The sequence below is a fragment of the Diabrotica virgifera genome, chromosome 7 (assembly GCF_917563875.1).
Source record: "Diabrotica virgifera virgifera chromosome 7, PGI_DIABVI_V3a".
Taxonomy (NCBI): Eukaryota; Metazoa; Arthropoda; class Insecta; order Coleoptera; family Chrysomelidae; genus Diabrotica; species Diabrotica virgifera.
The window spans coordinates 10776276-10793178 of record NC_065449.1 but is presented as its reverse complement, the minus strand read 5'-3'; the positions used below and the strand labels follow the sequence as shown (position 1 = coordinate 10793178).

General features: G+C 32.9%; 1 protein-coding gene across 4 annotated transcripts in view; it reads right to left on the bottom strand.

Annotated features, from left to right (window-relative positions):
• Nucleotides 1–16566, bottom strand: part of LOC114327377 (histone acetyltransferase KAT6A) — a 59114-nt gene extending 42548 nt beyond the window's left edge. For 2 of the 4 annotated variants that reach the window (XM_028275974.2, XM_028275973.2), the window contains exons 1-7: nucleotides 15885–16566; nucleotides 12633–12875; nucleotides 12251–12579; nucleotides 11861–12065; nucleotides 8052–8271; nucleotides 4985–5415; nucleotides 538–810 (exon numbers count right to left, since the gene is read on the bottom strand). In XM_028275974.2, the coding sequence (XP_028131775.2) occupies nucleotides 538–810; nucleotides 4985–5415; nucleotides 8052–8271; nucleotides 11861–12065; nucleotides 12251–12579; nucleotides 12633–12864 (1690 nt within the window). In that variant the 5' untranslated portion in view covers nucleotides 12865–12875; nucleotides 15885–16566. The remainder of the gene's footprint in view (nucleotides 1–537; nucleotides 811–4984; nucleotides 5416–8051; nucleotides 8272–11860; nucleotides 12066–12250; nucleotides 12580–12632; nucleotides 12876–15884) is intronic. The other 2 variants (XM_028275972.2, XM_028275975.2) reach the window with 1 other exon arrangement.
• Between the last annotated feature and the right edge of the window lie 337 nt (nucleotides 16567–16903).

Sequence of the window (16903 nt, the reverse complement as noted above, 5' to 3'; positions counted from 1 at the left end):
GAGTAGGAAAAAAATTGGTATAGAAATACAGAAAAGACTGAAGAAAGAAAAATAATAAGTGAAGAAACTAAACATAATCCAAGACAAAAACACCGAAAGTCAGAGAATAAATTAGAGAAACATAAGAAAGGAAGAAAAGTCTAAAAGAGAATAAAGGAATTAAGAACGAAAGAATGATATGAAACATTCAATTGATACGAGAAGGAAAGATTGAAATAAAAAAGGAGGAAATTCAAGATAAATCCACTAAAAAGGAAAATGGAGAAAGGAAGAGACAAAAACTAAACGGCAAGAAAATTCACAAGAAGGGACAAGAAAGGCTTTTAACCTTATATTAATCCTTTATCTCATATTGTAAAAGGAGTGAGGAAAAAACTGGTATAGAAATACAGAAAAGACTGAAGAAAGAAAAATAATAAGTGAAGGAACAAAACAAAAACCAAGACAAAAACAACGAAAGTCAGCATATTCGAAGCTGATTAATAAAGCAATAATTTTAGTAAAAAAAAATTATAAAATCTGTCTTGTGTATCTTACCCGCAAATCCCCATGGTTTATCTTCGTCTTCCGCCATGCCACCGAACGTATTCGACTTCTCTTGCTTCATATTAAATATTTGGGGAATCTTGATGTTCCGCATACTAGTTTTAGAGTCCGAATTGTCGACAGACGAGTCGGAATTTGATTCGGAACAAGAATCACAACTGGAGCTGTCCTCCGAGGAACTCTCCTCCGATTCTTCGCCTTCAGTTTCTTCTTTTTCTTTTTCTTCCGTTTGTTTATCTTTCGACTTTGGACTACCCTTTGGTGCTGCAGAACAAATAAAACAGTTTTCAAGTGATAAAAAGTTTTATGAAGTTCGGGGTTAGTTTTATATTGTTATTTTTTACTGTAACATCGTGAACGATAAAATATTTACCAGTTACGTGGAGGGCACGAAAGGAGCCTCCACGTAGATTGTGATCAATTGTTAAAACAATCGGGCGTCCCCTGGCAACGAATAATCAGCCCTATTCTGTAACTACAGATCGAATAGAGGTCAGTAAGTAGGGTATTTGAAGGAATTGGTATTCTGTAACTCATCTCGACCTCTACTGTCGGAGCGTTGAGTAGAAATTCATTTCGACTAGACAAGCTCTGTCGAGATCACATTTCGACATCGAAAGGGCCTAGCCGGGTAAGATGATGAAAACTGCCCCCAACTCGATTCGAATTCCATATAGGTCACCGTTTAGCATATACAGTGAAACTCACTGTCTGAAATTTTTAGCCCCCTAGGTGGTCATGTGACCCACCTTAGAGCCTAATTAGGGTTTTTATGTTTTTATTTTTTATCTCAGCCGCATCGAGAACTAGCAGAAAACTTTAAATAAAAAAAGTTGTAAGCTTTAAAAAGTTTTGTCCGAAATTTTTTTTTTTATTTTTGGCGGGAAATTTAAATATTAGAACGATTTTAAAATTTTAAATGAGTATAAAAAAATAACTAAGACATTCATTTTCACTAAAAATATATATAACGTGTATTTTTGCATAACATTTCACCCTGAATTTTTTCAAATCTTTAAAGTTGATGAAACGCACCTTTAAAAATAAAAAACCGCATTTTTTTGGTTTTTTTTTTCGTTTTTTGATACAATTTTATACATATTTTTCAAAAAAGGTCACTAGAATAGGTAAAAAATTTAAAAATAATCGGGGTTTGCTTAATAAAAACTTTTTGTAATGCCATCCATTTTCAAGATACAGGGCGTTGAAAGAAACAAAATTTTACACATTTTTTACGATTTTGCCGAAACTACTGGCACCATTGTAATAAAGTTTGGCGAGTTTTAAGAGGTAGTTACTGTGCATTTTTTGACATACAATTAAGAATTTTATATTTATCACTGGCGCGTACAGGGGTAATGGTCTGAACTTATCAAAGAAAAAAGATAGTACGCCACTGGCATATTTCAAATTAACAATCGTTTTTGAATTCCTCGTTCAATTTGTGACAAAAAATCTATCTTCCTATTTTTTCATACGACGCGCCATTTTTATTCAAAAAATAAAACATCTTAACCCTTACAAAGTATTCGAACTTCTAGTAGTTTCTACATCTACATAAACTCGTACATCCAGTATAAAAACTAATTCGAATACTTTGGAAGCGTTAAGATATTTTATTTTTTGCAGCAAAACGGCGCGTCGTATGAAAAAATGAGAAGATAGTTTTCGTAAAAAATGTGTAAAATTTTGTTTTCTTCAACGCCCTGTATCTTGAAAATGGATGGCGTTACAAAAAATTTTTATTAATCAAACCCCAATTATTTTTCAGTTTTTTAACTATTCTAGTGCCGGTGTTACCTTTTTTCAAAAACATGTATAAAATTATATCAAAAAACGAAAAAAAACCGAAAAAATGCGGTTTTTTATTTTTAAATGTGCGTTTCACCAATTTTAAACATTTCAAAAAATTCAGGGTGAAACATTATGCAAAAATACACGTATATATTTTTTTCGTGAAAACGAATGTCTTAGTTATTTTTTTATACTCATTTAAAATTTTAAAATCGTTTAAATTCTTAAATTTCCCGCCAAAAATTTAAAAAAATTTCGGGCAGAACTTTTTAAAACTTACAACTCTTTTATTTGAAGTTTTTCGCTAGTTCTCGATGCGGCTGAGATTAAAAATAAAAACATAAAAACCTAATTAGGCTCTAGGTGGGTCACATGACCACCTAGGGGGCTAAAAATTTCAAAAAGTGAGTTTCACTATATATGCTAAACGGTGACCTATATGGAATTCGAATCGAGTTGGGGGCAGTTTTCATCATCTTACCCGGCTAAGCCCTTTGTCTTGACGCTTGCGCATTGGTATCATAATTTTGACGTTTATTTATTTGTTAAATAATTAGCGACTGATTAATTTTTGTAGCTGCTTAATTTTTTAATCTGTAGTGGTATTTATTTAGATAATTATTGTATATTTAATTTTGATCGTGTACAATGGATTTCCAAATAGATATGGGTATCATTCTTGAATGATCAATAGAAGCAGAGCTACAAAGCCCAAGAAAATCTACTAAGTAAGTAACTGCTCAGCAGATGTTTTTTCTTTGGTGTTCCGCTTGCCATTTTTTATTCTTGTGTTTAATTTTTCAAACTTAATCAAAACTACTTGACAACAAGCTTGAAATATTATTAAAGATTTCTTCTTTTTTTCTGAATTTGTCGATGAATTCTTCGAGCCGCACTTACCTGAGCACGTCAAATAGAAGTTGGCGTTTTCGATTTACACTGATTACGATGTGAGTTACAGAATGCCAATCCAAACATGAAAACGACGTGATAGATATCCAACATTCCGATTTCGTGTTCTTACGATTCGACATGGTCATTTCTATTCGATTTGTTAAAAGTTACAGAATATTGCTGATTGTCGAATCAATCCTTTCAACATCTGAGTGTTCATATAGCCCATCATTTCCTGACAAAGGGCAAGACGACATCAAGGAAGAAGAAGATGAGATTACAACGAAATATCTACGAAGAAAGGGATGTTCTAGGTACTTCCTTTGTCTGGAGGATATAATAAAGCGGCTGGCCTAGACCAGCAGTACGAACAGAACAAATAATCACCTTTTCACCAAAAACCATAGAGTAGCTAGTGCAAATGATGCATTACATACATACATATATCGGTTTTAGAACGTCTTTCGACGTTGTCCGATGCCTAACTTCCACGTCTTTCTATCATCCCTTGTACTCATTGCTTTGGTTACCCCTTCCTTCCATGTCTTTTTGGGTCTTCCTTGTTTTTTGCGGTTTGGTGGTACTCACTGCATAATTTTTTGGGCAATCTTGTGTCTTCAATTCTCTGAACATGACCATACCAAATCAACTGTTTCCTCTCAATGTCTGTTGTTAAGTAACCATCTATTCCAATTCGTCGTCTTATTTCCTCATTTCAAACCCTTTCCCTGCGGAATATACCTTACGATCTTCTAAACACATCCATTTCTACAGCTTCTAATTTCTTTCTGTTGTTCTCGGTTATTCTCCAAGTTTCTGCTCCGTAAAGTAGGCTGCTGTTAATTAGGGTTTCATAGATATTGTATCTTCGCTGTATTCCTATTTCGAAGTTCCAAAGTATTCCATTTAGGCAGCCAATTGTTCTTCTAGCTTGTGTTACTCTTTTCTTTATTTCCTCGTCTTTTCCCGTTCTATTGAAGATTACATGTAATCACTACAAGATGTGATTTCTTCATTAATCTGGACTTCGATATTGGATAACTCAGCTCCTATGGGTAGGTATTTAGTTTTTTCCACATTAATTTCCAAGTCCCACTGTTCATATTCCTCCTTTAGATCCATTACAAATCCCCAAAATCTGAAGCAAAGCTAGAGTGGTGGAGACATCCCTCTTAAAACCAGGGATATATTCGGTGGATACAAAGAGTTTTAGAGCTGTCTCTCTTTTATGTCACCTTTTCAAGGCGTTAGAAGAAATGATTCTGAACGGGATCGCTGAATCTCTAGAAACTAAAATTATTCCAGAACAAGCAGGATTCAGACCAGAAAGTGCTGCTGCAGTCAAATCCATAATGTCGCCCAACATGGTTTGGAAATAAATAACAGAATTAGCGTTCATAGACCTAACTGTCGCCTATGACAAAGTTAACCATCAAAGGCTGCTGGTTGGTGGGAGCTCAGGGAATGACTAAAAAATCTATTCATTTTTGAAGTGCAATCCCAAAAAAAAACATGATTTTCAAAATTTCCTAGTATTCAACTATAGATGTTATTACTATACTAGCCAACTATTAGATATAATAAAGAAATATACGAACAATATAGCGAACCAACTCTAGCACAATACACTAAACTGCAAAGATTACGGTGAGCAGGGCACGTGGTCTGCATGCATGAGAATAGAATCCCCAGAAAATCCTATCTCAGGAACTTCTTATTGAGACATCCGGTATAAAAAAAAATCACTCACCTGATTTGCTCTCGACGACTACCGCCGTTTTGTTGCTTTTTTCGTTATTAACTTTGGTATTTCTTTTGCTTCTGCCCGTTTCCGGCGTTTTCGCCTTAGCCTTCTCGTTATTGTTACTTTCTTCTTTTTCCACCTTAACCTTCTTGTCCGCTCTTTTTCCTTTTGCCTCCTTCTTCTTTTCGGAATTAAACGCAGAGCTCCGAAAAAACTTTTGTTTCTCTTTGGACATTTTTTGGGACGATTCGAGCTGTTCGTTCTCTTGCGGTTCCTGTTTTACCTTCACCTGGTTAGAGACCGAATGATTCTCGAAGTCGCTTTTGTCGCTTTCGTCTAGAGGTGGTACTCTGCTTTTGCGAGTTGAAGATTTGGTGGTACTGTCATTGGCTGTGGTGGGAGTGCCACTGGGTGTTGATTGAGTCGGTTCTTTTGACCTTAAAGTATTAACAAAGGATGAATACTAGACACAAAATAACATGAATAAAAATTTAAATTATATGATATACATATGCCCCCACAGAAGTCAGTGCATACACTAAGACAAAGGGTAGAAATGCCCTCACCCCTAAAATTCATTCATATTTTTTACTTTTTTATGTGATGTATTTAAGTGATTAAAAATTAAGACTCAGCGCAATTTTAGTCCCTCACCCCCTCTCCCCTTTCCAAAACCCCAAAATCGTCATTTTTCGTGTGTATTTTTTTTTTTTTTCGAAAACAAAAAATCATGTTTTTCGCGGTTTTGTGGGTTTTTGCGGGATTGATCAAATTTTTGACATCGATACAACCTAAATCGATGGATCGTCAATTCATATTCAAAAAAAATATAAAATATTTTCAGGCCTGAATACAGGGAACAAGCAATTTGGATGTGCATTACGCAACAAAGAATTATTATGAAGCTGGTTAGGTAACAGTTTAAATTTTTGAGCAATCATTCCTTGTACTGTTTCAACCACCCTGACCTTAGTAACTAACCTAGAGGCATTAGATTCCTCAACTGTAAGTTGGTTGGATGATTATTAACCCCGCAAAAACTCTTAAAAACAGTGAAAAAAAGATTGTTTTTGGGAGGTTAAATGCGTTTCGCGCAATTTTTGAATGCCCTGAAGGACTCAGTTACTTCAAATTATATAATAACCTATACAAAAACCTTGATTTGATCTATTTTGAAGTCAATAAAATGGGGAAACCCAAAAAACCTCTAAAAATCAGTATTTCCGGTTTCTAAATGTACCGCACATTACGGAAAAATCTGAAAAAAATCATAAATATATTTCTTGATAAAATACACAAAATAAAAAGAATAAACCTGCAGCCATCTCCAAAAAAAAGTTTCACGCTTTTGTCAAAAAAATAAATGTATTTTTAGGTTATGTAATACCATAGGCCACACACCATTCCAGAGTGACGTCATTTGACAGCGGTTGAGGGGCGATATCTTGTAAACAAAGTACGTTTAGTGCAGAAAATCATGCAAAAAACCATTGTTTAATTTAAAAATATGATTAAAATGCCAGTGTTTTGTTCAGTTGTAAAGTGTTCCAGTAAAGGTAAAAGAGATAAAGTGAGTTTTTTTTAGAATACCGGCCGCATTTCAAGATCGAGTCATTTTAAATACACTGTCAACAGAACGACGGGAATTGTGAGTCAAGAATACTGATTTTCTGATTATGCCGGGTTTTTGCATCCCATGTGAAGTTGTTATAATATCCAATATTTGACATTTTTGTAGTTAAAACCACAGAATTTTTATAATAAAACAAGAAAATAGCAAAAATGGCACTAAAAACACAATATTTGCCGCTCAGCGACGCTGTCAAGTCACGTGACCTGGAATGGCCAATTGTAATACCTACAGTGCCGGCAAAAAAAAATCTTTACATTGCCAAATAAATCACCAAATTTGAAGACAATTTGCATGCGTTCTGTCTGCGCTTGGAGGGGAGGGTAGGGGAAGGGGATAGCGTACTTGCGACGGCAATTATCTGTAGTTTACGGACCGCTTGGCTTATTTAGGGTATTCTGCGCGTTTGTACTGTAAACAGTTGGCTTTGTGTGGGTAGTCAGTGTTAAACTTCTTCTCATTTACCGCGTAAAGTTTGAGATCGTCAAATTCTAAATTGAACTGACAAATATTGGTCGAAAGAGACTCACAAAAGAGGAGAAGGTACGTGCTTTAACATAATGGAGAGAGAAGACTCTGTAATTACCGTAGCACGTGATATTGGTGCTTCAAGAAGGGCTATTTATCAACTGAAACGTTGCAGCTGAACGTTGAACTGACAAATATTGGTCGAAAGAGACTCACAAAAGAGGAGAAGGTACGTGCTTTAACACAATGGAGAGAGGAGACTCTGTAATTACCGTAGCACGTGATATTGGTGCTTCAAGAAGGGCTATTTATCAACTGAAACGTTGCAGCTGAACGTTTCAGTTGATAAAAAGCCCCTCTTGAAGCACCAATATCACGTGCTACGGTAATTACAGAGTCAAATTTCTCCAGTAATGTTAAAGCACGAACCTTCTCCTCTTTTGTAAGTCGCTTTTCAGCCATATTTGTCAGTTCAATTTAGAATTTGACGATCTCAAACTTTACGCGGTAAATGAGAAGAAGTCTAACACTGACTACCGACAAAAAGGCAACTGTTTACAGTGCAAACGCGCAGAATACCCTAAATAAGCCAAGCGGTCCATAAACTACAGATAATTGCCGTCGCAAGTACGCTTGCCCTCCCCTACCCTCTTCTCCAAGCGCAGACAGAACGCATGCAAATTGTCTTCAAATTTGGTGATTTATTTGGCAATGTAATGATTTTTTTCCCGGCACTGTACACTCCCCTACATTAAACCTACGCACGGGTCCATAAAAAATAGAATTGTTTTGTAAAAGCCTCAACTATGCGTATGATTTTTTTTGAAATTTGTAAATGGACTGCTACTTACCGAAAAATAAATAACGAAAAAAATTACTTTTGGCGAAAAAAAAATGAAAAAATTCAATTCTAGAAGTGAGGGTATTTTGCGGAGAGTACCCTTTTCATAAAATCCCTGTAATAAAACCACTTACTTTTGGTTTTTCTCCTTGATTTTTTCTCTGACCTTGTCCAATTTTTTTCGCGCGCCACTGCCGGCTTTTTTAGGAATTACATTGTCGTGGTGGCCGAGACAATGTTTGCACCTCCAGGGGCACTTTGGTTTCTTTTCAGCTGGCGGATCCAAACAACCCATATGGTAGTTCCTTTCACAGCTGCAGCAACATAAAAGGCACATGGACACACCGGTGTTGCCTGAAAATGATAACAGAGATTACTACTTGAACCAGACAAGGAACAAAACATTCACTAAGGAAAAACGATAAAAGAACAAAACAGGAGTAAGTGTCAATTTCAATTATGGCACTCTGTGAAGGAATTGAAATATAAGATGTCTCTTGGTTTCGTTTTACAAGAACTTATTATTTCCTTTTTAGTCCAGGGCGCATCTGTTTTGAGATGGCCGTTGAGAGGTGACTCATATTTTTTTGCAGAAATTCCTTGGAATTAACTCATACAATAATAATTGAGTTATCCTCCCACTCAAAGAGGTCCGGAACATTGTTTAAATAATCAAAATGTCAAAAAATTAAGGAAAAATTCGATTTTGTTCTTCGTTTTTTGATTATAACTTTAAAAGTATTCACTTCCAAGAAAAGTTGTACTAATATAAAAGTTGCGTAATTAAATTTCCTAGAGTATACGATTAGGTACAAATTTTAAAAATTGTCACCATTGTTGCAAAATAGCAATAATTGCGAAAAACCATAAAAAAACAAGTATTCGCATTTTACGTTTTTAGACCATTTATGCTACACTTAGGACCTTCATATTTTACCCAGAAAAGCTTTATAAAATAAAACAATACTGTAAATTTCATTAAGATCTGTTTAACAGATTTTACAAAAAAAAATTTTGCAATCCAGCTTTCGAAAAAAAAATTCATTTTTTCAAAATGTTGCAGGACTGAAAATAAAGCAAGTTGAAAATTTTTTTATATATAGAAGAATACTGTACATTTTCCAAAATTAAAATCGATTAACTATCACGGCGTCAGGAATTTTTTTAAATAAACATTAATTTTTGGTGCTACGCGCAAGACAGCGGTGTTCGATTCACACAAGTAGATTTCCACCAAAATTTCTTCCAATATTTTTTAATATATTATTTTCTTACTCTATATTTTGTTGTATTTTAATATTTTAATTCCACAAAAACCAAACTAATTTGATTATTGTTTTTTTCTCTAAGTTAAAATATATGAGAACAAAGAAAGTTTTTGCTAAAAAAGTGTTATTTCAAAGGACAGAGTATGTGTTTTTATTTTGCAATAAACAAATTTATTTATTTATATCGAAATTTACTGAAAATTAAAATTTATCAATCATTATCAAAGGTCATTGAAATGCCCAATCAGAGCAAACGTATCCGCTGTCCTGCGCGTAGTACCAAAAATTAATGTTTATTTAAAAAAATTCCTGACGCCGTGGTGGTAAACCGATTTTAATTTTGTAAATTGCAAATGAAAGGTACAGTATTCTTCTATATGTAAAAAAAATTCAACTTTGCTTTCTGCTTTATTTTCAGTCCTGCAACATTTTGAAAAAATGAATTTTTTTTGCGAAAGCTGGATTGCAAAATCTGTTGAACCGATCTTAATGAAATTTACAGTATTGTTTTATTATGTTATAAAGTTTTTCTGGGTAAAACATTAAGATTCTAAGAGCCGGTTGTTCAAACGCTAATCAACATTGATCACTATCAAATATTTAATTACTGCCACAACTGTCAATGTCAATTTTGGTTGGGTTACTGAAAACATAGTTAATTATAATTATGAGATTAGTTAGTCAATTAACATAACAATTATTAACATAATTGATTAACTAATTTCATAATTGTCATCAATAATTATGTTTTCGACAACCCAACCAAAGTTGACATTGACAGTTGCGACAGTAATTAAGTATTTGATAGTAATCAACAATGATTATTATCAAATAATTAATTACTGTCAATGTCAACTCTGTTTGGGTTGTTAAAAAGTCTGTGGAGTCTATAATCAATTAATATAACAATCATTATTTTCCAAAATTAAAATCGATTAACTATCACGGCGTCAGGAATTTTTTTAAATAAACATTAATTTTTGGTGCTACGCGCAAGACAGCGGTGTTCGATTCACACAAGTTGATTTCCACCAAAATTTCTTCCAATATTTTTTAATATATTATTTTCTTACTCTATATTTTGTTGTATTTTGATATTTTAATTCCACAAAAATCAAACTAATTTGATTATTGTTTTATTTCTCTAAGTTAAAATATGAGAACAAAGAAAGTTTTTGCTAAAAAAAGTGTTATTTCAAAGGACAGAGTATGTGTTTTTATTTTGCAATAAACAAATTTATTTATTTATATCGAAATTTACTGAAAATTAAAATTTATCAATCATTATCAAAGGTCATTGAAATTCCCAATCAGAGCAAACGTATCCGCTGTCCTGCGCGTAGCACCAAAAATTAATGTTTATTTAAAAAAATTCCTGACGCCGTGGTGGTAAACCGATTTTAATTTTGTAAATTGCAAATGAAAGGTACAGTATTCTTCTATATGTAAAAAAAAATTCAACTTGCTTTCTGCTTTATTTTCAGTCCTGCAACATTTTGAAAAAATGAATTTTTTTTGCGAAAGCTGGATTGCAAAATTTATTTTGCAAAATCTGTTGAACCGATCTTAATGAAATTTACAGTATTGTTTTATTATGTTATAAAGTTTTTCTGGGTAAAACATTATAGGGCCGGTTGATGATTATTATCAAATAATTAATTACTGTCAATGTCAACTTTGTTTGGGTTGTTAAAAAGTCTGTGGAGTCTATAATCAATTAATATAACAATCATTATTAACATAATTAATAATAAATCTCATAATTGTAATTAATTATGTTTTCAGCAACCCCAACAAAGTTGACATTGACAGTTTTGGTGACAGTAATTAAATATTTGATAATGATCATTGTTGATTAGCGTTCGAACAACCGGCCCTTAGTGTAACATAAATGGTTGAAAAACGTAAAATGCGAATACTTGTTTTTTATGGTTTTTTCGCAATTATTGCTATTTTGCAACAAGATGGATCATTTTTAAAATTTGTAATCAATCTTATATTGTAGAAAATTTAATTACGCAACTTTAATGTTACTGCAACTTTTCTCGGAAATGAATACTTTTAAAGTTATAATCAAAAAACCAATAAAAAAATCGAATTTTTCCTTAATTTTTTGACATTTGATTATTTAAACAATGTTCCGGACCTTTTTGAGTGGGAGGATAACTCAATTATTATTATATGAGTTAATTCCAAGCAATTTCTGCAAAAAAAATATGAGTCACCTCTCAACGTCCATCTCAAAACAGATGCGCCCTGGACTATTAGTTTTACTCCTAACTGAGAATGCGGGACCAACTTTTCATTGGAATTTTGCTAAGCTGAATAGGCAGGAAGTGAGATGAAATTTATAGATCTCTCCTGGCCTTCTTTGTTTCCAGCATTCCTTTGGTTTGTAAATTGTAGGAACCACAGAGGCGTTACCAGAAAATTAGTCTCAATATAAGTTTTATTTTTAATATTATTTTTAATTTTATTAAAATAAAACTTTCAATTGTTTTATGCAGATGTCGTCAAGGCATCCATATCATTTGATTTTGCTCTGAAAGCTAACGAGCTTGAAACCGGCAAGGTTGTTTATAGCACTCTCTGAGCGAATTGAAATATAAGATGTCTCATGGTTTCGTTTCACAGCGAAATTATTATCTTAAATATATATTAATTATCTCACTTACCACATCCATCACAAACTTTACAATCCTCACAGAACCATTTTCCCCCTTTGGCCAACAGGGCAGTTAGTTCTGGTTCACCGGAGGTACAGGAAATGTGCACCATGGCGCCACATTCGGAACAAGCACTAAGTTTTTCGAAAACTCCTTTCCTGTTTTTCGCTTCTGTGCCTAAACATTCCGAACATATGGGTAAAGGTGTTGGGGTCTGGAAAATAAAAAGAAATACTGAATATAGACGACAAATGTATCTCTTCAGGCTACAATAGTTTGAAATATATTAATACAGCATCCTTTACAAGAAGGATCTACATTACATAGTTAATCCAGCTGAATGTTACTTGTGCACAAAATCATGGTTCATGAATAGTTAGAGATATGTATGAATCTTACCTTTGGAGCTAAAGCATCTTCTTGTCCCGATGATCTCCTACCTGCATCCGACTTCCTTTTTGCCCCCGCTGTATGATTATAACTATACTTGAAATTCTTCCCATCTTGAATGACAATGTTCCTACCGACAGCCCTTTTGATTGCCACTTTGATTGCATTTTTCAAATCGTTTTCTGTAGTTTCTTCAATGATATGAGACTGCCTTATATGTTTTTCTATTGATTTCAACGAGGATCCATCCCTTTCTCCTAATTCCCTTACAGCTTTGGCTACCAGTTTGGTTAGATCAGAGGTTGGTTCAATCTTCAGGTTCTTGCTCTGAATACCACCTAAAATCGATATATTTTTAATACCAAAGTAAATACAAGGCAAATTAACCTACCTGGATCCTTGTAGGAACTCTGCCCCTTATTGAAGACCTTCAGAGTATTACCCTCCTTTACAGCCTGTTCTAGGTGCTCTCCAATCACGTCCTCATGGTAGTTGTGGTGTTGTCTGATGGCGTGGCAGATCCTCTCCACACTAGGTCTCTGCTTCTGTGACCTAATCTTCCTGATTGCTTCGAGGATCCATTGCAACCAGACTTGCTGGGAGACCTCCTCCGGGTCACACATGCCTGACTGATCTGTCGAATTGAAAATTAATATGAAACAATCAAACTGCAATGTTAATTTTATAAGAATGTATAAACAAAAGCTCCCTCATCATGCAAATGTGTACTGAGTCACTGATTAACTATTTTATTTGTCAAAAAATTTAATACATTAAGAGATTTATAAGATGCTTTAGAAAATTTGAAGTATTTTAGTATTTTAATTAAAAGTACTTTCTTACAATTATATTAAATATAGTAACAAATAAACTTTAAGATCATGGAGATGATAATATCTAATACAATATCTATTTTCTATCTGATGCAATAAAAATATTGTGTATATTTCACCGCATGGTGGAAGAAAACTGTCTACACAGTAAGAATAACTAAAAAACTAAACCGATTTACCGTGAAAAGTATCTAGTTGGCAACAGGCAGAACTACTAGAAAAATGAGTTAATATCTAAAGACTTATGGGACTGAATAACCAATAAAACAGAGAGTGAGTCAGATACTGATGTATTATCTGTTTGTTTGAGACATACCTATTAAAGAATCGTAAACACCTAAGGCTCCAAAACTAAAAATACAGAAGATGTGGAATTCTAATAATTTTTTATGGCCCTGGAAATAAGATAAAAAGCACATCCAGTGCTTTCGTTGCCATTCCTGGGTATTCTAATTGATCCACTTTTTTAAAAACAATATTCTCTACTTCTGCTACTTATTTTTAGATTATCTTCGGGCTGCATTTTATTTGCTCTTATTTCAAATTATTTTGATTTATTTTTAATTGCGCACAGTTCAAACTTTTTCAATATTGCTTCCACTATATAAATCGTATTAGTTCTGATTTTGATCTCACAATTAATGGTATACTGTCTGCAAACTGCAAATGAGATAACTTGTTATCTCCTGTAGTATTATTATACAGTGTGTCTCTACACCACCTTGTTGGATTGTAGGGTAGCTTCTGGGATAAGGTTAAATAAAGTTGTGGACAGAGGATCTCCTTGTCGTAATCCCTTTTTTACTGTGAAATACTCTAATAAACTTCCTTCCAGGATTATTTTATTTAACGTTTCTTTTAGGTCATTCCTAACTTAATAAGTTCGGTAGGTATTTTTAATAGGAGGATGAATCAAATATGAACCGACCTTGGCTAATAACTTTTTATTGAAACTTTAAAAGGGTAAACCCTGTAGTTGGCTGTATACCTTCGTTAAAACAACGTAGAATGAAGTAAACACTTCTGTTGTATGTAGGTATATGAATTTATTAAAATTCTTAAAATATATCCACAAGGGAGTGGAAGTACAAAACGTTTTCGGTCAAACTGACCATCATCAGTGTAAACGTCCAGTGTACAAGTAATTGAAACTAGCCACTTAAATAGGTGTAAAAACCTCTAAATAACATTATTGCTACATTATGAGCTATATAGTAATCGACATTAAGTCGATGTCTTATGATTATAAATATCACATGTGGATGTATGTCATCCTTGCTCAGAAATTGCACAAGGTTGTTGTGATCAGGTGAGAGGTTAACAACCAACTCTTAGTTGGATCATATGGATGCATTTTTTAGCCTTGTGGCAATTTCTCATTTTTCGTGATGAAATATTTAAATATTTATTTAGTATTAAAAAGTCTTGATTTTGAGTAAATTATTACCTTACTAAATTATTACTTATTTTGGGTATATTATTATATTATTAGAATATTATGACATTACCTATAAACCATTTAAAGATCAGGATTCTTCAGTACTACTTAAATGTTGTAAACTTTGATCTTATTATTTTCTTTATTTTATAAAGTAATTAATTCATCTATATACTGTATTATTTTAAAATTAATATTTTCTATTGATTTATTTAAAAAATGTTTATTTTCTGTTTACAAGAAAAAAATATGGTGGAAATCAAAAAAATAGAAAAAGTACTTTTAAAATACAGTCCTCAAATGAACTAAGAATATGATAAAATAGAACAAAATTGAACAGGAAAATAAAAACTTAAAATAAATGACAATAAAAAACAGAATGCAAAGAAATCATCAAGAGTAAAACCGTTGATTGAAATATTAATACGGGTAAAATACAGAAAGAGTAAAAATTAGAAAGGCACAATAAATATTGGCATAAAAAGATGGTAAATGCAGACAATAAATTGAGAATTAAAAAGACAAAACAAATCTTAAAAATTAGGCGTTACAAAAAGGGTAAAATAAAGAGAGGAAAAAGTCAAAATTCAGCTATACATTTCTTAAAATTACAAAAAATTGATTTATAATTCAATTGTGTCAGCCTATACAATTGCTTTGAATAAGATGGGTGGTGAGGCACAACCTTGTCTAACTCCTGTTCTACATTTCTCTACATACATATTTTGACCTGGGCCTCTCAAATTTTTAAAAATATAGCCTAGAAAAATATTATGAGTATCTAAATAGAGCAGATGGGCAAGAGGCTAAAAATATATTGTTATTTTTATTCTTTTAATATATAAATATTCTATTCCTGACAAAAATGAGAAGAAATGTCGACAAAACAAGAAAATTTCTGTTGAAAAAAAACAGAAAAATTATAACACAATAAAATTGTAGGTTATGAATGGATTTTAATGTTGTTTATAATAATAAATTTACATAAATTCGTCATTAAAAGCTGTGGGTACAACATTATTGATTTTTAACGCTATTTTCTAGGAATATTACAAGAAGTAGACTGTAAATAATAGTGATGTTTTGGCGGTATAAATTTATGAATAATAAACAAAGCTTTTTAGGAATAAAAACCATATTTTAAACAAAACAAACGTTATCGCTTTTTACTGAACACGGAATGTATTAACACCTTTTCGATCTAGGCCATAAACAAATATTAGACAATCAAATTTGTTTATTGGAATTGGGAAGTCCTGAATATGACCAAATTTGTCTGTTTTACTCAATTTTCGTTAAGGGGATTATATATTGGTGTTTTTGTCAGGTTTGTCTGTAATTAATAGAGCACCTTAATGGCTTTTATACTCACCAGACCGTTGGGCACACTTCTAAAATTAAAAGTTCGTTATCCGGCGGCACCCAAATCTGTGTCCTCCAAAATTAAAACGCAGTAAAATCGACACTTGTCTACCTATTATCTACCACCAAACCCATTTAAACGGTGATCAATTGCTTGCACAGATTATAAAATATCTTAGAAATAGTTTCGAATTGTCCGCATCGAAATTATAACACGTTCATACGCAGCACAAAAGTAGAATGAATTCCGACGGCAGCCATCTTGGGCGAGTAAAATCGTCAACATTATCTGTTTTCCGTTTTAAATCGCTGTTTAACATCACTAAACACTTGTAAAACGATTTTTCACGGCTTAAAACAAGGTGAAGAAAGTATTAACACAGTAAATAATGCGTAAAACTATTCAGAATGTGTCAGTATTTAACTGGGACTTCGTTTGTCTAATGACAAGCCACTCATCCGGCGGCAACCAACGGTAGATATTTCTGTTCTCGATCTCTCCCAAAAACATTCCATAACTTTCGATCGACATCCGTCAATTACTCACTTTTAACGTTTTTAATTCACTGCACTGCTAAAATCGCACTGGCCAGTAGATAAATTTAGATATTTAACATCGGATTAATTATTTTCTGATAGACATAATTAACTTCAAAGCAATATAACAAAAGGTTAATATATGTGACGAAATGATACAGGTCGCGCTAAGCGCGCGCACATTGAATCTATTTGCCTGTTTACGTTCCCAACAGATCATAATTAATTTATGTTTCCTTTGCCAACGGCTTCAGGATTATTTTTCACTTTCTCGCTTTGAACTAATGTAGTAAATGAGATTATAAATTAGTAGAAGGTAAAAATTTGCGAATACAATTTTATGACACCCACGTATGATTCTTATAGGATATTATATAAATAATTATCTTCTGAACTGTTTATAAATGTTTATTTAAACAATAAAGATATTAATTAATCGGAAATGATTTCTAGCAATTATTTTTAACAATATTGTATACATGTTATAAGTAA